This window comes from Mus caroli, chromosome 3, assembly GCF_900094665.2.
Source record: "Mus caroli chromosome 3, CAROLI_EIJ_v1.1, whole genome shotgun sequence".
Classification (NCBI taxonomy): Eukaryota; Metazoa; Chordata; class Mammalia; order Rodentia; family Muridae; genus Mus; species Mus caroli.
The window spans coordinates 116,475,987-116,497,939 of NC_034572.1; the positions used below are offsets into that span (position 1 = coordinate 116,475,987).

The 21,953-nt window shown below is 38.5% G+C and overlaps 1 protein-coding gene across 4 annotated transcripts in view; it reads right to left on the minus strand.

Annotated features, from left to right (window-relative positions):
* Positions 1-21,953, minus strand: part of Usp53 (ubiquitin specific peptidase 53) — a 53,787-nt gene that overhangs the window by 17,461 nt on the left and 14,373 nt on the right. For 2 of the 4 annotated variants that reach the window (XM_029475182.1, XM_029475183.1), the window contains exons 3-13: positions 16,324-16,416; positions 14,939-15,073; positions 13,658-13,771; positions 13,495-13,577; positions 11,352-11,457; positions 10,047-10,214; positions 9,185-9,334; positions 4,908-5,070; positions 4,286-4,435; positions 2,854-2,997; positions 807-1,539 (exon numbers count right to left, since the gene is read on the minus strand). In XM_029475182.1, coding sequence (XP_029331042.1) covers positions 807-1,539; positions 2,854-2,997; positions 4,286-4,435; positions 4,908-5,070; positions 9,185-9,334; positions 10,047-10,214; positions 11,352-11,457; positions 13,495-13,577; positions 13,658-13,771; positions 14,939-15,073; positions 16,324-16,416 — 2,039 coding nt within the window. The remainder of the gene's footprint in view (positions 1-806; positions 1,540-2,853; positions 2,998-4,285; positions 4,436-4,907; positions 5,071-9,184; positions 9,335-10,046; positions 10,215-11,351; positions 11,458-13,494; positions 13,578-13,657; positions 13,772-14,938; positions 15,074-16,323; positions 16,417-21,953) is intronic. The other 2 variants (XM_029475184.1, XM_021158980.2) reach the window with 2 other exon arrangements.

Below are 21,953 nucleotides of genomic sequence, written 5' to 3' on the forward strand. Positions count from 1 at the left end.
GAGATACAAGCCAAACACTCATACACAAAAAACAAATTTATCTTTAAAAATCAAATTGATCGGCCGGGCGTGGTGGCGCACGCCTTTAATCCCAGCACTCGTGAGGCAGAGGCAGGTGGATTTCTGAGTTTGAGGCCAGCCTGGTCTACAGAGTGAGTTCCAGGACAGCCAGGGCTACACAGAGAAACCCTGTCTCGAAAAACCAAAAAAAAAAAAAAATCAAATTGATAATAATGAAAATAATGTCTGTACTTTAGTGTTTTTCAATTTTCATAAAACCGGACAGTCATTATTTCAGAGTTAGGAAATAACTATGTAAATTGAAAATATGAAATCTTAAGTGAGCTGTAATATACCAGGTCTTTCTCTTCACTCTAATTTCATGATGTCTCCCTAACAATTCATTGTACCCACACCTGTAATTACTTCAAATAACTAGGGAGAATGGGTGGTGAGCACGGAGGACGCGGCGAGGAGGCCGACTGCTCACCTAGCGTGAGCCAACAAATGGTGTTTAAGAAAGCAGAAGTCTCATTTGCCAAGTTCAGTCCAGTTTTTACATAACAGCTTCAAAGCAGAAAAACATATTTTGAAAAAGAAAAAGGGTCTGGAGAGATGGCACAGCAGTTAAAAGCACACTTCTTGCTCTTCCCAGCATCCACAGTTACCGGTCTGTAACTCCAGCTCCAAGGGACCCACTGACTTCTTCGGGCCTCCACAGGCACCACCACAAACATGGTAGACACCCCCCACACACATACACACAGATATGAATAACGAGGGAGAAACTGTTGATTGTGTATTACCTGAAGGCTTTCCCACCACCGACATCCACAACTGCCCCACTTCCCTCCACACCAGGAGAGTCCAAGCTGGCAGATCCGTTGCTGACATGATCGCTGCTCTCATACCCAGACTCTGTCCTTTGCATCTGCCAGCTGGTACCAGGACCTCTGCTCTCAGCAGCACTTAGATTTTTCTCTGCTCCTTTTCCATTAGTTTCAAGGGAACTTCTGCTTCCTGCCTCTTGCTTCATTTCATCTTCATATATGGTCATTAAGCCTTTTTGCTTTGGGTTTGCCTTTGGCCAGTTATTAAAACTCTGATCCTTGCTACACCTAGGCCTGCTACCTATATCCGACTTCTGCCTCGGACTGTGCTGCCTCTTCTCACTCTCACTAAAAACACTATCGACGTTTAGGGTTTCTCTCATGGGTTTCCAGCCACGGTGGCGGCTTTTAGTCTTACTACTGCAGCTGCCTCCTTTGTCCCTTGAATCTTGGCTGCTGTCTGTTTCATAGCCAGTGCCACTGTCACTCTTAGCTTTGCCCGCTGTTTTCTCTCCAGGAACAAGAAGATTCTGGGATTTGCTTGAACCTATCACTTTTCCAGAGGTGTAGCTCTCATGGGTAGCTCGGTCATGTTTACAAGGTCCTTTGCCTTGGCTGTGGTAGAGATGGGGATTCCCTTGTTGTCTAAAGCCATCCGAGGCAGGAGGGGATCCAGACTTGAAAGATGCCAAGTCTTCATCAACCAAATCTTAAAAAATAGTAACAGTACATAAGACACACATGAAAATAATAAAAATTAAAATACACCACAAACTGATTTAGGATTAAAAAGTGCATTATCTGAAGTTAGGTGTGGTAGTGCATTTCTGTCACAGCAGCACTTGGGACGCTAAAACCACGAAGCAAGAAGATCATGAGTTTGAAGCCAGCCTGGGCTATGTAGTAAGATCTTGTATCAAAAACCCAACCAACTATACAAAAACAATGCTTTATTGTTTACTTACAAATAAGAGATATAAAATTAACTGGGCTTTAAAAAGACCTATAAAGAAGATCATAAAAGGGATTTCTTTTGTAAAAGAATTAAGCGTTTGGCTCACTTATAATTAACAAAAATCATAAATATATTTCCCATGTTGGTAAAGATTTTCAAACTAAGTTCAAGAATGAGGCACACTGTCAACTTGGGTTGGAAGGTACTGTCAGTCTTCCAGAAGGTCAGCAGAGGGCATCTGTTCAAACCAGATACAAATCCACCCTGAAGCAGTGTCCATCTTAGGAATGTCATGTCACACCTACACACCACAATATATGCAACGGTGTACGTGACAGGACATCACTGTAGCAAACCTCTGAACTCAGCATTTCAAACACAGCGGCAAAGTTGTTATAGCCATGAAAACACCATAAAATCAAAAGCCTTGACCATGCTGTGGGCAGGTGTTCTACCAATGAGTTATTCCCCATGGCCTTCCTTCTTAGGTTATTGTACTGTATGAGGGAGCTGCATTGTTAAGTAACATAAATAGAAATAAAAACATGAAAACATAAACTCTAGTATCTTGTGTTTGTTTCTGTGAGAATGGCTCCCATAGGCTACTAAGTTTGAACTTCTGGTCCCCAGTCAGTGTAACAGTCTGAGACGGTGTCACTGTGAATCGGCCCAGTTTCTGTCCCTCTGCTGCCTATGGATCAGGACATACAGCTCTCATCTACTGCTCCAGCACCATGCCTGTATGCTTCCTGCTATGATAATCATGGATTCACTCACTAAAGCTGCAAGCAAATTCTGGAGCTTTATCTGACAAGAGAAGCCTGGTAATGGTGTCTTTTCACAGCAACAGAATAGTAACTGAGCTACATCTCAAAATTACAATTAAATAAGAATGGGAAAAAATTTTCATGTTTACATTTAATATAGAGGCATTCAAGAAATCATACTAGAAACACGTAAAAATCTAAAATGTAATATGTAAATATGCACAGTATACTAGAAAACTCCATTTTAAAATAGGATTCTTACCGGTTCTTTTAAAGTTAATGCTCTAAGTACTTAACTTACCCCTGTGTCGGCCTGTATCTTTCCTCTGTCCCTTTTCTAAATCTTTCCGTTGAGAAGAAAGTGCATTTTTCTGTTCAATGGCTTTCAGAGCACATTCTCTGGAAATGTCTTTTATCTTTTCTCTTTGATCATGGCTTAACTTAACTATAAAAGAAAACATTCTTTTAATGATATACATTATTTTTCAAGTTGTTCAACAAAAATAAACTTTGAACTAAAAAACAAATTCTATACTTAAAAAAAAAAGCCATGATATAGCTGTCTCTTGTGAGACTATGCCGGGGCCTAGCAAACACAGAAGTGGATGCTCACAGTCAGCTATTGGATGGATCACAGGGCCCCCAATGGANCAAGATTTTGCTGAAAGGACCCAGATATAGCTGTCTCTTGTGAGGCTATGCCAGGACCTAGCAAACACAGAACTTGATGCTCACAGTCAGCTATTGGATGGATCACAGGGCCCCCAATGGAGGAGCTAGAGAAAGTACCCAAGGAGCTAAAGGGGCCTGCAACCCTATAGGTGGAACAATAATATGAACTAACCAGTACCCCTGAGCTCGTGTCTCTAGCTGCATATGTAGCAAAAGATGGACTAGTCGGCCATCAGTGGAAAGAGAGGCCCATTGGTCTTGCAAACTTTATATGCCTCAGTTTAGGGGAACGCCAGGGCCGGGAAGAGGGAGTGGGNGGGTGGGGGAGTTTTGGGGGAGGGGTGGGGGACTTTTGGGATAGCACTGGAGATGTGAATGAAGAAAGTACCTAATTAAAAAAAAAAAAAAGCCACGGAAATGGCTCAGTGAGGGGGCATTTGTTGCAAGCCTGCCAACCTGAATCCAATCCTGGGGACTCATCTAATAGAAAGAAAAAAAACAACTCCCAACGTCGTCCTCTCACTTTCACACACACACACACACACACACACACACACACACACACAGACAAATGTAACTTAAAAAAAGAAAGAACATAATGAACTCCTTTTTATGTTTAACCAATGCTCAGCAGGGTTTTTCTTGACACTGGAGACCCATACTGTCTCTAAATACAGTTCCTACAGCTCCTAAAGCACAGTAAAGAAAGGACAGCAGCTGCGGTGCTCTATCCAAGTGTTCTTACTGACTGACGTCTCTGAGGTGAGCACTGTATCTCAACTCATGTAGTAGATAGGAAGCCTACAGTAATTAAAGGCTGGCCAAAGTTTACAAAACCTGTTCCACTGCACGGACAATCTCAAGTAGGTCAGTAGAATCCTAACTCTGAGAAATGCATTCACAAGAAAGACAAAATCTACCTCGCCTTGTCTCTTTGTGGGCAAGGCGAGGCAGTTTAGCCTTCCTGTTCAGTTCTCCCCAGGCAGTGCAGGCCCAGTAACTGAGACAGACAGACTGCTCAGCTGTTTACACTCTGCCCACCGGAGAGCAGAAAAGCGTACCTGGTGCTCTCCTTCCACTTGTCTGCATTTGGCTCCGATTAAGCGAGGAAATATCAGTTTGAAATTTGTGATTTTCTTTCTGTTTCGTCTGACCACCAAATCCATTTTCCTTTGAATTATCTGGTTTATAAATGATAGGCTTTCCACATCCTTCAAAAGACAGTTTAAAAACACATCATTTACTTCTCTCTCATTGGAAGAAAAGATACTTAAGTAATTTTTCAGACATTTTTAACACCCTAGACAAAATAAGTTGATCCTTAAGGGCTGATGTCACTCAGGGCTGGATTCGCCTTGTAATGCATCCCACATTGTTTCGCTGCTTCAGGCTTTTCTGGTTACTAAACATTTACAATCTCAAGATTCACTGATGGAAAGAGCTCCCCATAGCCTCTTCTGTGTTCTGGGTGCACCACACTGACCATACTGGGGGATTCCTAATAGTACTTCTGAGGCTACTGGCAGGGAAAGGTTTCTTTGAAAAGATGAACAAAATATAGAATTATCCTAAATTTCATTTGACTGAAAATCAATTTTAAAATTTTCTCAACATTCATCTTACATTCAGTAGTTAATTATAATAAATGAAAAATACCAAAAAATACTTTTTAAAAGCAATTACCCATGTTTTCTTCAACCGATCTGTAATGTGACCAGTGGACAACCTGCCTGAGTGCGTCCTCAGTAGAGACCGCTGTACCGTCTGGGTTTGCATAAAACAGCAAAAGGGGCTGTAAGTGGCATCGGATGCACTTGGAGACCACATCTTTCCATCTGGTTCCCATCTTTAAAAGAAAAATCACAATAAATAAATATAAACCAATTCCTGAAATGTGTAATATTAATAGGCAGAAACTGAATTAATTTACCTTTCAAAGTACTTCAAAGACTTCCAGGGGCTAGCAGTCTAATTATCATGAATAATTTTAATAACTAGGCCAAATACAAATTTTAGATTCTCATTTATAAAAACAAACTGATAGGAAAGGTCTGATGAGATAGTTCAGTGGATAAAGCCTCTTGCTGCTAACCCGATGGCCTGAGTCTGATTCCCAGGACCCACGGTGGAAGGGAGACCGGACATCACTGACTATGCTCTGATCTCACATACGTGCTTTAGTTGTGTGTTCCCTCTTCCCACATACACACAATACACAAATGTAAAAAAAAAAAAATCAACAGGTAAAATGATACTTTCTGTACTAAGACTTAGTTATTAATTTTATTTGTATACACATATCAACCTATTGATCTCATGGAATCTCCCTATTTCAGCTTGTCAAATATAGATGTTAAGCCACCACGCCTGGAATAATCACTACATTTTAAACAGCTTTCCATATACATGGCTGGCTGATTTTTACAAAGTGTCCAAGACAATTCGATAGAGGAATATAAAGGAATTTGTTCAACTAATGGTGCTGGGAAGCTGGACAGCCAAAGAGAAAACAACTCCTGCCCATGGCCCCAAAAGGAAGCATCATCAACGCATCTTTGCAAAAAACGCAGAGAAAATCTCCACGAAACAAGCTCAGAGAAGTAAACAAATGATAAATCTGACTTCTTCGAATTAAGTAATAACACTTGCTCTTGGGAAGCTCTTATTAAGATATTGAAAGTGGCCAACCAGGTGTGGTGGCACACACCTTTAATCCCAGCACTCAGGAAGCCAACACAGGGGCTCTCTCGGAGCTTAAGGCCAGCATGATCTACATTGTAAGTTTTGGGCCAGTCAGTGCTACACAACAAGACTCTGTCTCAAGAAGCAACTGAACGTAAACAAAAATTATATAAATAATAAAGGACTTGTGTGCAGAATAAAAAAGTTCTAGAACTTAATAAGATGTTCCAATTTGAAAAATTGGTAGAACATTTGAATAGACCTCTCCCCCGTCATATTTAAATAGATACCATGCGCGCACGCATGCATAAACACACACACACACACACACACACACACACACACACACACACACACGCAGGACACAGTGCACTGTCAATAAGCACATGGAAAGGATATATACAGCATTACAAGAGCTAGAATTACTAACACTACCTATGTGGAATGCTGGGTAGGGTGTGGAAGATGGATTTTCATACACTGCTAGTAGGAACAAAACCAGTACATCTGTGATAAACAGCAATTGGCAACTCTTGGTAAAACTTAGCATACATTTATCATGTAACTCAAAAATTCCACTCTGGGTATTATCTAAGAGCAATGGGAAATATCCACATAATGATATTTAAACCACCACAGGTTAGTGGAAAACTTGCAGTAGAGCTATTAAATGAAACATGGTAAGAATGAAGGACTGATGCGAACAGCACGGATGGATTTAGTAACACTTTCCTGAGGGAAAGGAGTGAGCCGGAATGGAATGGTAACTGCGTAAGAACCCTGTATGTAAATGAGACAGGGCAAAGCTAATGGAGAGGAGGTCAGTGACGCCAGGATGTCACGGGTCTGAGATGGGGCGGGGAGACTGAGAGCAAGAGGCATGCCTGACCTCTACAGGGTGATGGAATGTTCTCTATACAGACAGCAAGGACAGCACAGTGACAGAGTACCTGCCCACACATACGAGGCTCCTTTGTTTAAGCCCAGCAACGTTAAAAAACAGGTATCTGATTATAGTCAATTTTAAGTGTGCATTTTCCTCAAAACTCAAAGTGCTTATTTCAGTACATTTTAATGTTTATAAATTACACTAACAACCCCCCCCCAGGCTTTCTAGTAACTGGAACCCCAAGCTTTTGCATGACTTCTGGTTACCTCCTTACTTGGCAACCTCATAAATATGAACCAATCTGAAAGGAAAGCTTCAAATGATTAATACCTGATGATAATCCAAATTTTGACAATTTGTGTTATAGAGTTAGTCAGTATGAACTCTAAAACGTCAAGTGGAATATCTTCATAATTTTCTATAACAAGGCACTAGGTATCGAAATGCAGTGATTTTTTTTTTTTACAAATACCAAATGTTTTCCATCAGTTTTATTGAAGTAGATTAACATCCAAAACAATGGTCTGTCCTCAAGTGAGTCAGTGTCTTCACCATTACGTAATCATTGCTCTAAAGCCTTCCCTCCTTACATGGAAAACATGCATTTACTTTCTACATGGTTGTTTTTAGTTTTGTAAATTTCATATAAACAGAGTTATAGTATATAGACACATATATAACATCATCAACCTAGTGTAATGTCCAGAGATTCATCAGAATTAATGCATTAATTGATATCATATTCCTTTTATTAATAAGCATTATATGACACTGTAGGGCTGCGGCTGACTGCCATTCACGTATTACTCATTATTTGATTTTACTTTTAGTTTTGTCTATTAGGAAAAAAGCTATAATGAACATTCAGGTCAAAGTCTCATGTGGACTTGTTTTCAGCAGAGCAAAAGTGTTGGATTACACACACACACACACACACACACACACACACACACTCAAACAAAAAACAAACTGACAGGCTGTTTCTTCAAGTGACTGATGAATTCTTCAGTCTCATTATCCTTGCTAATTCATGCTATGGCCTTAGTAATTCTTTCTGAGTTTAGTCAATATAACAGGTAAATATTGGGATCCTCCCATGAACTGTTTTTGTATTTCTCAATAGCTGATAATATAAAGAATGTAACAGAGAACATTTATATACTTTCTTTAATAAAGTCTTATTTGTTAAAGAAAAATTGGCCATCTTGTTATTGTTGAGTTGTAAAATTACATTTTACTATTTTGAATACAGGGATGGTGGCAGACCACTTGCCTAGGATATGTAAGTCTTGTTAAGATTCAATCTCCTATACTAAAAACAAGTCAAACCATAAAAAATACATTTTGGATACAGACTATATTACATATGTCAAACAAATATTTTCTTCTAGCCTCCAGTTTATCATTTTATTCTCCTAAATGTTTTATTACAGAGCAAAAGTTTTATTAAATTTTGATGATCCCAATTTATCAGTGTTTATTTTTTTATGGACTAAAAAATGTTCAGTGAATGCTATCTAAGACAGGTCTATGAAAATAATCAGTGTTGACAAATTCCCCACCACGCGCTTGTAACCTCAGAATTTCTAATTTTAAAATCAGTTTACTAACAGAATTTTCAAAGCTAATGAACTTTGTCAGGTCTAAATTTCTTTTACAACTTTTTTAAAAACTCCTATCGTTGGTCGTGTACTAACTAAGGGAGAATTGTAGAATTCAGCCAGAGCTGTTTCAAAGGCAAGCACCAAGTCAGCGATGGACTGGTGGGTAAAGTACCTGTGACAAGGACAACCCAGTTTTCATCAGGGAACCTTCATGGTAGGAAGACAGCATCAGTTCATGTAAACTCACCTGACCTCCCCTGCAGGGCACACACACAAACACACACACACACACACACACACACCACACACACAGGTATGTGCACCCACACACTGCAGCACAAATAACACGTAAGTTTTAAAATGCCAGGTATGACGTGTTACACCTACAATTCTAACACATAAGAAGCTGAGATAGGAGGACTGCTATGAGTTTAAGGCTATTTTGGGATACACATTAATTCTAGGTTAGAATGGTCTATAATGTGAGACACTGTTTCAAAAAGCAAACAAATCATTTAGCAAAAGAACTTATATCCAATCTCTTATCATATACACAAAAATTGGAAAAACAGTGCCTCATTCTGTCCCTACCCCAAAACTCTTTACTCTAAAACTAGACTAGATTAAAACTTAAGTTTTAAAATATACTAAAATTAAAAAAATTGTAATAGGTAGCTTATCTTTTAATTCATTATTCTAATAATTATGCTAGTACTGTATAGATTGTTATGTACTTCTACATTGTGAAAAGTCCCAATGACTACTGCAGTTAGTCCAAGTCTTACCTCCTTCACGTGTGCATCATCAAAAAACACCCACTTGGAGCTCTTGGTGTGAAAAGCAAAGGCACAGTAGTGTCGACTGGTGTAACAGATCATACCCACAAGGTGCAGCTCGCTGTCTGTGGCATTTTCATCAGTGACCCTATAAAAAAGCTATTTAAAAATATTAATGTATATTTACTATTGTCTCTTTAGAATGAGAACCTATGAATCAGGCATCTAAATTATATGAAAATATTTCACCTACAGATTGGCCTTGATCCAGCCAGCATTATTACCGAAGGTGCCATTGATATGGAACTGTCAACAGATAACTTTTAGTCCTCAGAACCTCTAAGTTCCACACACTGAATTCACCATGCATTAGTGCACTAAGTTTCTCTAGCAACATACAATTGACACTTTAATTATATTCCAAACGTAAGATGATTTATATATTCTTGATTAGATAACATATTTGAAGAAACATTAAATTATCACTTAAAGTATAATTTTTTATTTGTAATTATAACAATAACAAACTCAAAGTAAATTTAGAAAGTAATAATCAACTTTAAAAAGCACACACATCAGAGAAATCACTACACAGATTAAGTTTAAACCTTAAATCCTCTCTAGATTATTATTTATCACATTTATGTGAGAACCATCAAGTGGTAATCATCATTATCACCAATCATCACTCCAGGGTGAAAGGGCAAGAGATGGGTTAGTTTGTGATTGAAAGTCATTTCTAGTCTATGGAAAAAGGTATTCCACTTAGTCTGATTTAGGCAAAATTATCTTCATCTAAGCACATCTGGATATATTTCCCTTAAAAGATTTAGGTTCGGATGAACAAAACTAAGACCATCATGATATTAACATTTGAAAGCAACTGTGATACCCCAGGAAGGTAGAGATGCGTGGCTAGACTTCGAACAACATCTTCAGTCAAGTCTGAGTGCTCGGAGTCCCACACTAATCCAATTGTAACAATCTCTGGGCAATTCATTAAAACACGGCGGATTTTTATTTTTTGGCCACAGTTACTCTACAGAAGAACAAACAAAAAAGGCAAGTTTTTAAACTATTAGTTACTATATATACCTTATATTATACAATGAAAATCAAAGTGTATCTGAAATTTGTTTTTTTTTTTCAGTTTATTAGAAATTGACTTCTGATCAGCTGTTTGTCTTTACTGATTAAGCAAGATCTGATTTTTAACTCATTTGGTATGTTTAGATGTGTTAAAACAAATATTCATCCTGAAAACAACAACAAAAGGCAGAAAATAAAAACCAAAATCCCTTAAGGTTGTTAATAGCTAGTTGGTGTTTGGGAGGCTGAGCCAGCTTGGTATTAGACTCTGTCCAAAAAAAAAAATCCATGAAGTCATTTATAGTATTATGCAGCAACAACAACAACAACAAAAATCATTTGTCACATTTACTCAAAGAATGACAACATGACTCCTCTGCAGTCATGAGACACATTTCAGACCTCTGAAAGACTTCATTCAACACATGATACTTTACATTTTTTAATAAAGTGAGGTAGGCAGATCTCTGTGAGTTTGAACCAGCCTGGTCTACTTAGTGAGTTCCAGGCCATCCAGGAATCAGACTGTCTCATAATAAAAGGAGGTAGGGTGGCCTGGAGAGTTAGCTCAGCAGTTAAGAGCACTTGTTGCTCTTAGAGGACCCCGGTTAGATTCTTCATACCCACATGGTGGTTTACAATCATCTGTAACTCCAGTCCCCAAGGACTGAATGCCCTCTTCTAACCTCGTGGGCACCATGTACACTCGGGCTATACTTAAAAATACATAAATATAAAACACTTTTTAAAGAAAAAAAAAACACTTTTGCAAAGCTAAGAAGTTTTTGTTTGGTTTTTATGGTGGTTCTTCTATGTTGCCCAAGCTTGTCACAGATCTGTGGCCTCAAATACCTTGCCTTAATCTCCCAAGCAGCAAGGGCTACAGATGTGAGCATAGGTGAAAGAGTTTTCACGATAACAGCACTAAGATAAATAAATAGCTTATGTGATGTAAAGTCATCTCCAATATCATTTAATAAAGATAAATTTTATACATGTCCAATTAGTGCTTACATGATAATTTCTGGGTGCCTATTTTCACGTTTATAAACGTAGAGGAACACTGATGCTCTCCAATTCTACTTACAGGACACTTCCGATAGTCATCTGCTGTGTTTGCAGCTTGCAACAGTTCCGCAAACATCTCTGGTTTAACTCGCTCATGCCTTTCCATCATTCTTTCAACTTCATTGCTTTAAAAAAAAAAAAAAAGTAGGAATCTTAATCTAGCCTCGCCTATGGACTTACAACAGGTGTATCAATTTCACTTGAGAAAACTGAGTATGAATATATACTGAGAGGTGTGCATTACTTTCAACTTAACCATACAGTGACAAATGACTAATTTGGAAGATATATGAAGAATTAAGACAAATATAAAATCGTATTAGAGTGTCTTTTTTTAAAAAAAAGTATAGAATAAAGTTTATTAAGGGCATGGGGAGGGGAGTTAAGAGGGTAGTAGAGAGAGAGAGAGAGAGAGAGAGAGAGAGAGAGAGAGAGTAGAGGAGTAGAGGCTGGCCATGAGCACGTGGAGAGAGGGGGAAGGACCGGGCGGGGGTGGGGAGGTGAGAGGACAGAGAGGGAGCAGAAAGGCAAGAGTAGAGTAGCCTTCTTAATTACTTACTTATTTACCCTTTGAAATATCATCCTCCTGTCTAGCCCAGGATGGCCTAAACTTATTGAAGTTCCCCCCAGGCCCCAAACACTGAAGCCTACAGGTCAGTGTCCCCCTGTCTGTCCAGCTATACTTTTGCTTTGTTTCCTGGATGAGGGTAAAGGTTCTATGTGGAAGGACTTCCAATGTTTCGTTTTTATTCTACTAATTAATAAGAAGTTTGGATTTAAATTCTACCCTAACAAGCAAAACTTGTAGACGTTTCTTTCTTTGGCTTAAAGTTGCCAGAGGTGAAGTTAAGCATTTCAGTTAGGAGATGGCAGACTCTACCAGCAAAGTTACCTAAGTACCAGACTTCTGCCTTATGCTTGTATTGTGAATACTAATGGCTTTGTTAGAGATGGGACAGACATTACTGGAATTATCCCTCACACTTGATATTTATCAAGGCACGTGATACCTTAAAGCAACTATATAAGCATTTTCAACAGAAACTGTTACAGGTCACACACCATCGCTACTTTCCATTCCAGATGCTCTAATTCTAGCATATGCTTCATAGGTGTGTGGTTGAAATCAGCCACTAATATTCAGTAACCAAGAGTACTTCTCTAACACACTGCACAAGTACACTAGAACGCACTCAGCCTGATAAACACTGAAATAACAAAACTGCCAGTATCGGAGTAATGAGACATTTTGTAATCAGACTTGGGTTTCGATCTTAATCCATCTACCTATGAGGTAGATTAAGCTCATTAAATTGATAAAGGACTCGAAAGAACTTAGATGACAAATGCTGCATAAGGTCTAAGGCTAGAGTTTGCATCTTATCTAACTGTTTCTGAAAGGGAGAGGGAAGGAGCTGGCAGACAGGCAGGCAGTAAGCAAGGCAAACTTTTACAGTTGACTACTGAGGTCTAAAATACAATAACCTAAGGTTAAATTCGAGTTTTCCTTTCTTTTCCCTTTATCTCAGCTTTTATCACTGTAAAGGAGACAATGGTAGAGACAAGGCCAATACAAGGGGAGCAGCTAAGTAAAGATGAAGGCATCTTGTGCAGTTCATCTACCAAAGAGTTCCTCGTTTTAAGGTCATTTTCCCAGTTCAAAGGTCTGCTATAAATATAAAAGATATGAATCCTGCACATTTTATTATATAATGTACTTAGTCTGAAATGCTCCAAAATCTGAAATTTGAGAGCTAATATTATGCTATGAATGGTAAATTCTAAACCTAAGTTTATGTGATGGGCTCCACTTAAGATGCAGGCTCACTACAAATACTATGTAAAATTTGTCAGGTTATATATATGTTATATAAACAAATGAATTCCATATATAGCCTTATTTTCCTCAAAACACACACTATATTACTTATATGTATTCCAAACTGCAATCTGAAACTTTAGTCAAGCACTTCAGGTAACCTATATTAAGCTAAATTCTAAGCCTTCAGCCGAGAAAGCTACTTCCTGGGCTCTCTTATTAAAGCACATTTGATAATGTCAGGAAGGAAAATCTATACCATGTTCTAATTTTTCAGAATAAATGCCTAATGTGTGTAAGTGTGCTCCTAGCCTCTTTGCTAACTATTCTTTGAGAGGCTTACCACAGGGCTGTTGTAGAAATGTACCTCACGAGTTCGGTAAAGGGCAGAGGGTCTGAGGAAGCTCCACAGCTCCGGCACACACACTGCAGGGAAGAACACATGCTGAGTCTATCACTCCTGAGACCGCAGTCCAGTGTCTACACAGATAACTAAGGCACCTCACCTGCTCATACAGAGTCATGGCAAACTTCTGATGAGTCACGCAAGATTTAGAGGTGCACATGTCTGCGTCTCTGTTTGGCACCAGGTGAAAATGAATTCTCGCCAATATATTTTCCTAATTAAAAAATTTTAAAAAACACAAGTGAAGTAAGTTCCTGATTTTGCAGAGAACACCTTAAGATATAATTACCTTTAACTGAACATTTTCCAAAGTGTAAATGCAGGAATGCCATTAACTGCTAGCTTTTCAATTTTCCTCTTTAATCACTGCAAATGTTCAAGTATTCACCTTTTGCAATGCTAGCTTTTTAAAAAAAACAAAAAAATCAAGGAAAGAACTTTAAAGCCTTAAATACTAATTATATACAGAATTCAGTATTAGAAACTGAATTTCTTACATTCCCAGCATTCTTATATTAAGTAAAATCAGGTTAACGTTTTTTAAAAAGTGTGCGCTTGTGTATGCAGATGCATACGATGGAGAGGCCAGAAGACAACTTCAAGTGTCAAACTTAGAAACACCGGCAACATCATTTGAGACATTGTCTCTCACTGGCCTGGAGCATTCCAACTAAGCTAATGAATATATATGCTATATATATTTGATGTTATATCTCCATACATATATATCACACACCCACCTTGAAGGCTCGTGGATCACTGATATAAGGTGTTAAGACAAGTAGTGGATAATTACACGAAAACATTGTCCTTTGGACACAGCAGAGCAGTTGCACATGTGAAATCAGAGATTTTTGTACTCAAAACCTGTGCAAACTGAAGCCAGATCAAATCTCAGCACAGAGAGGGGAGATGTGCATAAAATGCCACCCTTAGCCACATAGTTTTTGGCAACAGTCAGCTGCTGGGAAAGGAGGAGGCAGATTTCCTCCAAGAGTGTAGCTTCTGATAGGTCAGCCACTTTCCAGTGGAACGACACATCCACAAGTATTTGGACAGCACAGACTGATGTTGAAAGATTAAAAACCAAATAGGACACAAAGTTGGGGGCTCGATATATACATTATATAAAGTGTATTATAAAACAACTATATGTATACTTTTGTAAACTAACATACAGTAAAAATCAGGGCATAAATCATCTGATATACAACATAAAACACAGAATGATTCAAGTTCAATCTTGAAGGACGAATAAGATATATAGACACTGACCAGTCCTGACATTTTTCATCTTTACATTTATTTGTTTTCAAATTTGCATCACACAAGGACTTAAAACTATTGTTCTAAGTGTTTAAGGGTTGTCAGAGATACGTACAAAGCACTCGGCAGCATCATCCATGAGGCCAAGCTGAAATCTCTGCTCATCTTTGAAGCTTTCTGCAAGAGCATGCCTTATGTTATCTGAGGGAAGTGCTTTTTCTCGACTGTGTTGAAATTGTGCAAATATTGTCTAGAAATCAAAAGTATATCAGTAGGTCGAAAGCAAGCAACTTTACAGACACTTTAATAATTTCACTACAACATTAAAAAAAAGCATACCCATATCCAGAAATGAATAAACAACAGTCTGGTCCTGAAATGCCATATAAAGTTAATTATTCCAGAACTGGGGAGATGGCTTAGAAGGCAAAGCACTGGCTTGAAGACTGGAGTCTGAACCCCCAGAAACGATGGAAAAGCCAGGTGGGCATAGAGAGCCTGACTGCAACCCCACCATCAGAAGGCAGCGACAGGGAGTCTCTGCAGCAAGCTGGCTGGCCTGACTCCTCCTCACTGAGCCCCACGTTCAGCTAGAGTCCCACTCAAAACACAGCATGGAGAATGACTGAGGCAAACACCCTACAGCCAAAGGCACCCTTCCCACCTCTAACTCCCAGAGCTGGGGTTACAGAATCCAAGTTTAAGTCCATATGTTCATACAACAAACACTGTCACTCCTCTGTGACAGACCTACTTTGAAGCCATCCAAACTCCCCTTTCCTCTGAGGCTTAGCTCTCACCACTTTCTTGCTCACAATGTTTCTGGTGCCCAGACTTTTTTGGTATTCACTGAACAACATGTTGAGGCTCTTGCCCTTTACTGAAACTCGACCATCTTTTCTAGGTCTTGAGTCAATTGCCAACCATTTGGTGAGGGTTTTTCTCACCCCTTAATACTTCCTGGGTTTCCCTGGCTAATATTTCCTCCTTGGCCATTCATATCATTTTTACCACCTAACATATGCTACATGCAGCTTGCACATTGTCTCCTATGCTACAAAAGGATATAAGCTCCATGAGAACGGGGCTTTGTTGCTGTTCTTGTTTATGTTAACAGGATCTCACTATGTAGGTCAAGACAGCCCTGAACTTGAAATTTACCTGCTTCCACATCCCAATGGTAGGAAGAACAGAGATCGTTACAAATTATGCTCACGGCATTAACCCAATAATGAGAGCAGGACCTAGAACTCAGTAGTAGCTAAGAACAGTCACTAAAATAAATAATAACTACAAAACAATGAAGAATTTCTCAACAATTTCATATTACTTAAAAAATTAAATTTTAACTGTCTAGCATAAAAGTGGGAGATACTTGCCATGTTTTAAGCATTCATCTTCAAAACTATGTTATTTGACAATGAACTTCAATCACAACCAAATTAAACCACCATCAAAATTAAAATTTTGGAGAATCGATAGTAATTGCTAAATAGTTACCTTCAATGCACAAAATATACAGGCATCTCCCTGGCATATGTGTCCAGTCAGAACTCTCAAGCTTCTTCGGAATATATCTAATTGCCATAAAACCTAAAGCAAATTTGAATGAAAGACAGAATTGAGATTGCTCTATGGAAAAAAAAAAAGCATATTTGGACATTTTAAAAGCAGTAAAATAGTAAGTAACTTCTTTAATCTCCTGTACATAACCGGGCTCGCATAATCACTAGAAACGGGAAGCACAACACTACACAGAGGAAATTCCTATTCATTCACATGAAAAGTCGTGATGGGAGTAGAGCACAAAAAACAAAAAAAAACAAAAAAACCTCAAAATCTTTCAGTTAAGTATCTGCACACAGACAAGAAATATAGGATATACTACATGGAGAATTTGGCAGAGACATGAAAGAGGAGGAGATTATAATACCTGGAAACACCAGAAACCTAGGAAGGAAATATAATTAGACTTTAAAGCTAGGATGTACTAAAGAGTTGTCAGTGTGTCTTACCAAGAAGAATGTCTGACCAGTATGTGTGTGATCACACACACTAAATGAAAGACTCCTGTGGTGATAGGAGTCACAGCGTGGTGATAGCCAAGCAATGACCTGAATATATTCACAGCAATTACTCCTTAGACATTTGCTACTAAGAGAAAAAGTCAAACTATAAAAAAGTTTAAAAGTTGAAAAAAAAAAAATCAGTCCAGTACCTAAAACCTATTTTATAAAACCGACATTCTACACAATGGAATAATATTATTACATGCCTCAATTTGGGGGAAGATTAATATACAAAATGCACAGCACATACTGCAGGGCTTGACATATAGCTGATATACAAGCAAGTTTATCAAGATTCTCTGTATCTTCTTAGTAATTTCTTGAAAAAAATGTAACTTGGAAGAACCCACTTAAAACATCTAAATTCTCTCAACTAAAAATAATAAAAACAAAATGAGTGTTTTGTAAAGTACTTGGTAATACTAACTTCTTATATATTATCTCAGCATATCATACAAGATTGAAATCCTTTTTAAAGGACTCAACAAAGATGATGAAGATCAATGACAGCAAAATGTCTAACAACACAGCTCTGAAGGCAGATGGCTTGGGTTCCAGTTCCAGCTCTTCTGTTGAGCAGTTCTGGAACTGACAGCCAAATGCTTACTATAGCATCTATGGCCAGGAGTGGTAAAGATTAAACGAAATGGTATGTATAATAATCAGACAAGGACCTAATATATAGTAACTACACAGAAAATGTTAGCTATTAAATAGAACTTTGCTTCTAACTCAAAAAATTTACCAGCACCGAACATGGCGAACATAATACTTTCTTGGCACCTGGAAATTTGTTATTCAGTAAATAAACCCTCAAGAATCTGTTCATAAAGTCAGTACTGTCTTTCAATTTTAGGATTTATTTTTTAAACAGAAGTGCTCTCCGTGGACGGGCTAGAGGCTTTCCAAGGTGCTATGCAAGCCAATGGTGGAGAGAAGACACGCATCCACAGCGGGCTTACTGGACCCTGAGAATTACTGACCTGCCTGACACATTTACTGTACTCATGCAGCCGTGGCATGACAGCTATGGGAGTAACCAACTGCTTTCTGATTGGGTACAAGGTCTGCTCCATTTCATGCCTGGGTTTGTAAACTTGTCAAAAGGCCATGACATAGAATGTATTAGGATCGAGGGGTAGAGCATATTAAACAGTTATGTTGTCAAGCTAATATCTAAGTTTATACCTTTGGATTGTGGAGAAGTTTCTTTTTGTTGTGGGTAGCAGTTAATGCAGAGACTATCTGACATATGTACCAGGTGTAAACAACAGCCAGTACTAAGCTGATGAATAAGAGAACTCTGAAATGCAGACTCATGTTGGATTTAACATGGTTTATGCAAATGTTATCTCACAGTCTCTATTGTTATCTGCAAAGAACCTGTACAAGATTAAGTCAGTAAAAATTCTAGCATGAATAGGAAAGGGACTATAGAAGCCCTAACCCCAGCCAAGGAGCTACTGATGACTAACAGCTGCTGAGTCACTTTTGGGGTGTGTGTGGCCTCTTTGTGGCATGGGGTCCATGTGCATATGTCCATACTATTTGGACTACCATGACCACCACCACCACTAAGCCATGAAACAGGAATGGAGATAAGCTGGGGGAGTCCCAGAGAAACTGGAGGGAGGTAGTGGGGGATGGGTAATAAGAATACATTGTATACATATATGAAAATGTCAAAATAATCTTTTTTATGTACATTATTCAATACAGTAGCATAAAACCATCAAACAAATCCTTATCACAAAATTATGCTAATTATAATCCACCCTTATGCTATTTCATAAAATTATATTCTATAACCTGTTACAAAATAAGTCTCAGCTAATTGCTGGACTAATTAGTTTTCAGCAATACTCCTTTTAAATTTCTTACATGTAGTTATTTAATATAAATCCTAAAAGATATTATGCAGGTTTTTAGCATTTCTACATAGAGCTTAAGTACCTCCAAAATCAGTGCATATAATCATATAAGTTTCCCAAAGGAATATAAACTTTGATCCTATTCCTCACTTTAAAACACTATAAAAATATGCTGAAATAATAAGAAATAAGAGAAACAGTGTATAAATTCATTCACTGCCTTTCACTGGATTCATACCTTCACATAGCTGCATTTGAAATTGGTCTGACCTTACAAAATGGATTCCTCAATTTATTTCTGAGCAATCTTTAAAAATAATCATGAAACTGATTATTAACAAGAGGTTTTCTGACAGGAAGTCTATTTGAATAGTACTTTTCCCCAATGAGAACTGGCTTTTCAAATTAGCCTGTAGCAACATCTGCACACTGGAGGCTGCTGTAGCAGGCAGGGCAGAGCACTGCAGAGTCCTCACCAGGGCTCCCACAGGCTCCCTCCAAGTATGCCAGTGAGCAGCGTGTGTCCGGGAATGAAACACTCAAATGAACTTGAAGAGCTCATGCTCGGAGCTCCTGGAGGACCAGGAGGAGACCTGTTCTCAAAAGTCAAGGTGGAAAACCTAGGTTCACAAGAGCACTGGCGGTAGAAAAGAAGTGTCTGAAAAAAACTAGCCTTAAGAGTAAATAAAACTATCCCTGCCCAAGAAACCAGCACATCAAAATAACCAGACTGTTTCCAACTAAATTAATCTTGGTCCAGAATAAAGTTTAAGATTATCTTTAGGAATCCTGAAAATATCTATAACCTCACAAGGTAAAACTTCTGACAGCCAGGAAAAATTAGTGACCATTAAAGCAAAAANAAAAAAAAAAAAAAGAAGAAGAAGAAGGGGAGGGAGTAGGGGTGGCAGGGGAGAAAAAAAAAGGCACACTACAATTCTGTATAAAGGGTAAAATGAGTAGATAAGCACAGGAAAACAATTCATAGACTAAAGGTTACGATTGAACACATAAAGACACATAGCAAATATTTACTAATAAAAATCAGACTGTCTAAGATAAAAAAAAAATTTATTTTTGTTGTTGCCCTGACGTTCCTGAAACTCAGTGCGTAGAACAGGCTGGCCTTGAAGTCTGGGATCTGCCTGCCTCTGCCTCCCAAGTACTGGGATTAAAGGCGCGTACTTCTACACCCAGAATGAAAAATATAATATCACAAATAGCAGATTAGACATTGAAAAGGTAAAGAACTAACTCTAAGACACAGAAACAGAATCCAGAGAATGACACAGAAAAAAAGACTAAGGAAGAAAGTGAAGACCACACGCCACTTGGAACAACCATGGATGTAACTGGAGTTCTCCAAAGGAGGGACAGACAGGAAAACGTCAAACTGACAGCTTCAAAAGACTCAACAAACTCAACCATGAACAACACTAAGAAAAAACCTTAAGAGTGGCCAAAGGAAAGGACGTGTGGCAAACAGAAAAGCGAAGACCACGCACGTTTTCATTAGAAACAATGAGAGTACAGAGGAAGACCATCAGGAGGCCTGGGAGGTCCCATCTCCACATTTGTGATGCACCTAAGGCTGTTGAAGTCCTGATCCTCCTGCCTCAACCTCCCAAGAACTGAGATTAAAGGCATACACACCTCTTTTTAGGTTTTTCAAACATAGGAGTGAAATGGATTTTTTTCAAACATACAAAAGCTAGAATAATATATTACTAATAGGCCAGCACAATAAAAAAGTTAGTAAAGGTCCTTCAAACAGAAGAAAATATGTTACATTGAAGGTGGTTCTATTTAACGTTGCAGGAAGTACCATAAATAAATGTTATATAGAAAAATAGTCTTTATGGCATATCCATTTAAAACTGGAATGTCCATCTAAAAATACATTACCAAGAGAATATTTCTACTTTCTTGACTGTGAACATTTCCATACTTACAATTTGATGTTATAAGTCTCCCCAACCCTTCCCCCTCCCCCGCTCCACACACATTGTGAGAACTAAAGGAAAGGGAAAATGTAAAAGTAGAAAACAGGAAAAGACCTAAACTGACAGTTGGATCCAATCAAAGCATTTCACTTCAACTATCTGGTGCTTGGATTCCCTGCTATCCACTGCCATTCTCTCAGGACTCTTTTCTCTTAATACCAGCAGACTCTCTGAGCTAGGTGGAACACTTGTCAGTGTTTCCTGATGCTCCCTTTCCTGGGGGAGCTAAAGACCTTTCAGGAGGAGATCTGTCCCAGGTGGAGAACAACTGAGAGCAAGCATTCAGATGCTGGGGCATGTGGCATGTCACAGATGTGTAGAGTCATTAAACCAATGATACAGCTCTATCTAACATTAGTGTTCAGAAGAAAACACATGAAACTGCTAAAAGAGCAAAGTGTATTTTACAGAAGATTATTAAAAACAGAAAAAGATGTTTACATACATATTTATTGAAATAAATTTCAAAACGGTGTGAAACTGACAAAATAATCTTCAGTTAACCTAAAACAGTGGTACTCAAATTATAATTTAAATGGCAGTTTAAGGGTCACTGTGAAGTGAAAGAAAATGAATCTGCATTCTTTATCAATTATTTTATTTACACCCCAAATGTTGCCCCCTTCCTGGTTCCCCCCTCTCAGAGTTCTTTCCCCCCATCTCCCCTCCCCTTTACCTCTGAGATGGTGGCCCCCCCCTAAATTTGCATTATTTCAACCTAGCTCATTTGTTTTTATCCCATCCACTGGGATTTACACCCGACTTATTTTTTAAAAACCATGCAGAAGAGTGTTAGCTAATTAAAACAAAAAATGTTTACTTTATAAATATTTTTAATTTTTAAAGCATTTTGAATAAAAATGTTCTTTATACCATAGCAGTGTGTCATTCTATGGGAAAATATCATTTTTAATTATTACAAAAATGAAAACATTCAACAGAGTATCTTCTGCCCCATTAAATCGACGTGAAGGTACAGGAAGACTGGGCAGAGGCTTGGTGGTAAAGTACTGGCGTGCGTGCCTGAGGGCGAGTTCAGATCCCTGGGCCATGTAGGAACGAGCAATGGTAACGTGTGTAACCCCAGTGGTGGAGAAGGAGGAGTGCAACCCACTGAGCTGAGCTGAATGGATGAGCTACATGCTCAGTGAGAGACCATGCCTCAAAAGACGAGGTGGAAAGAGGGG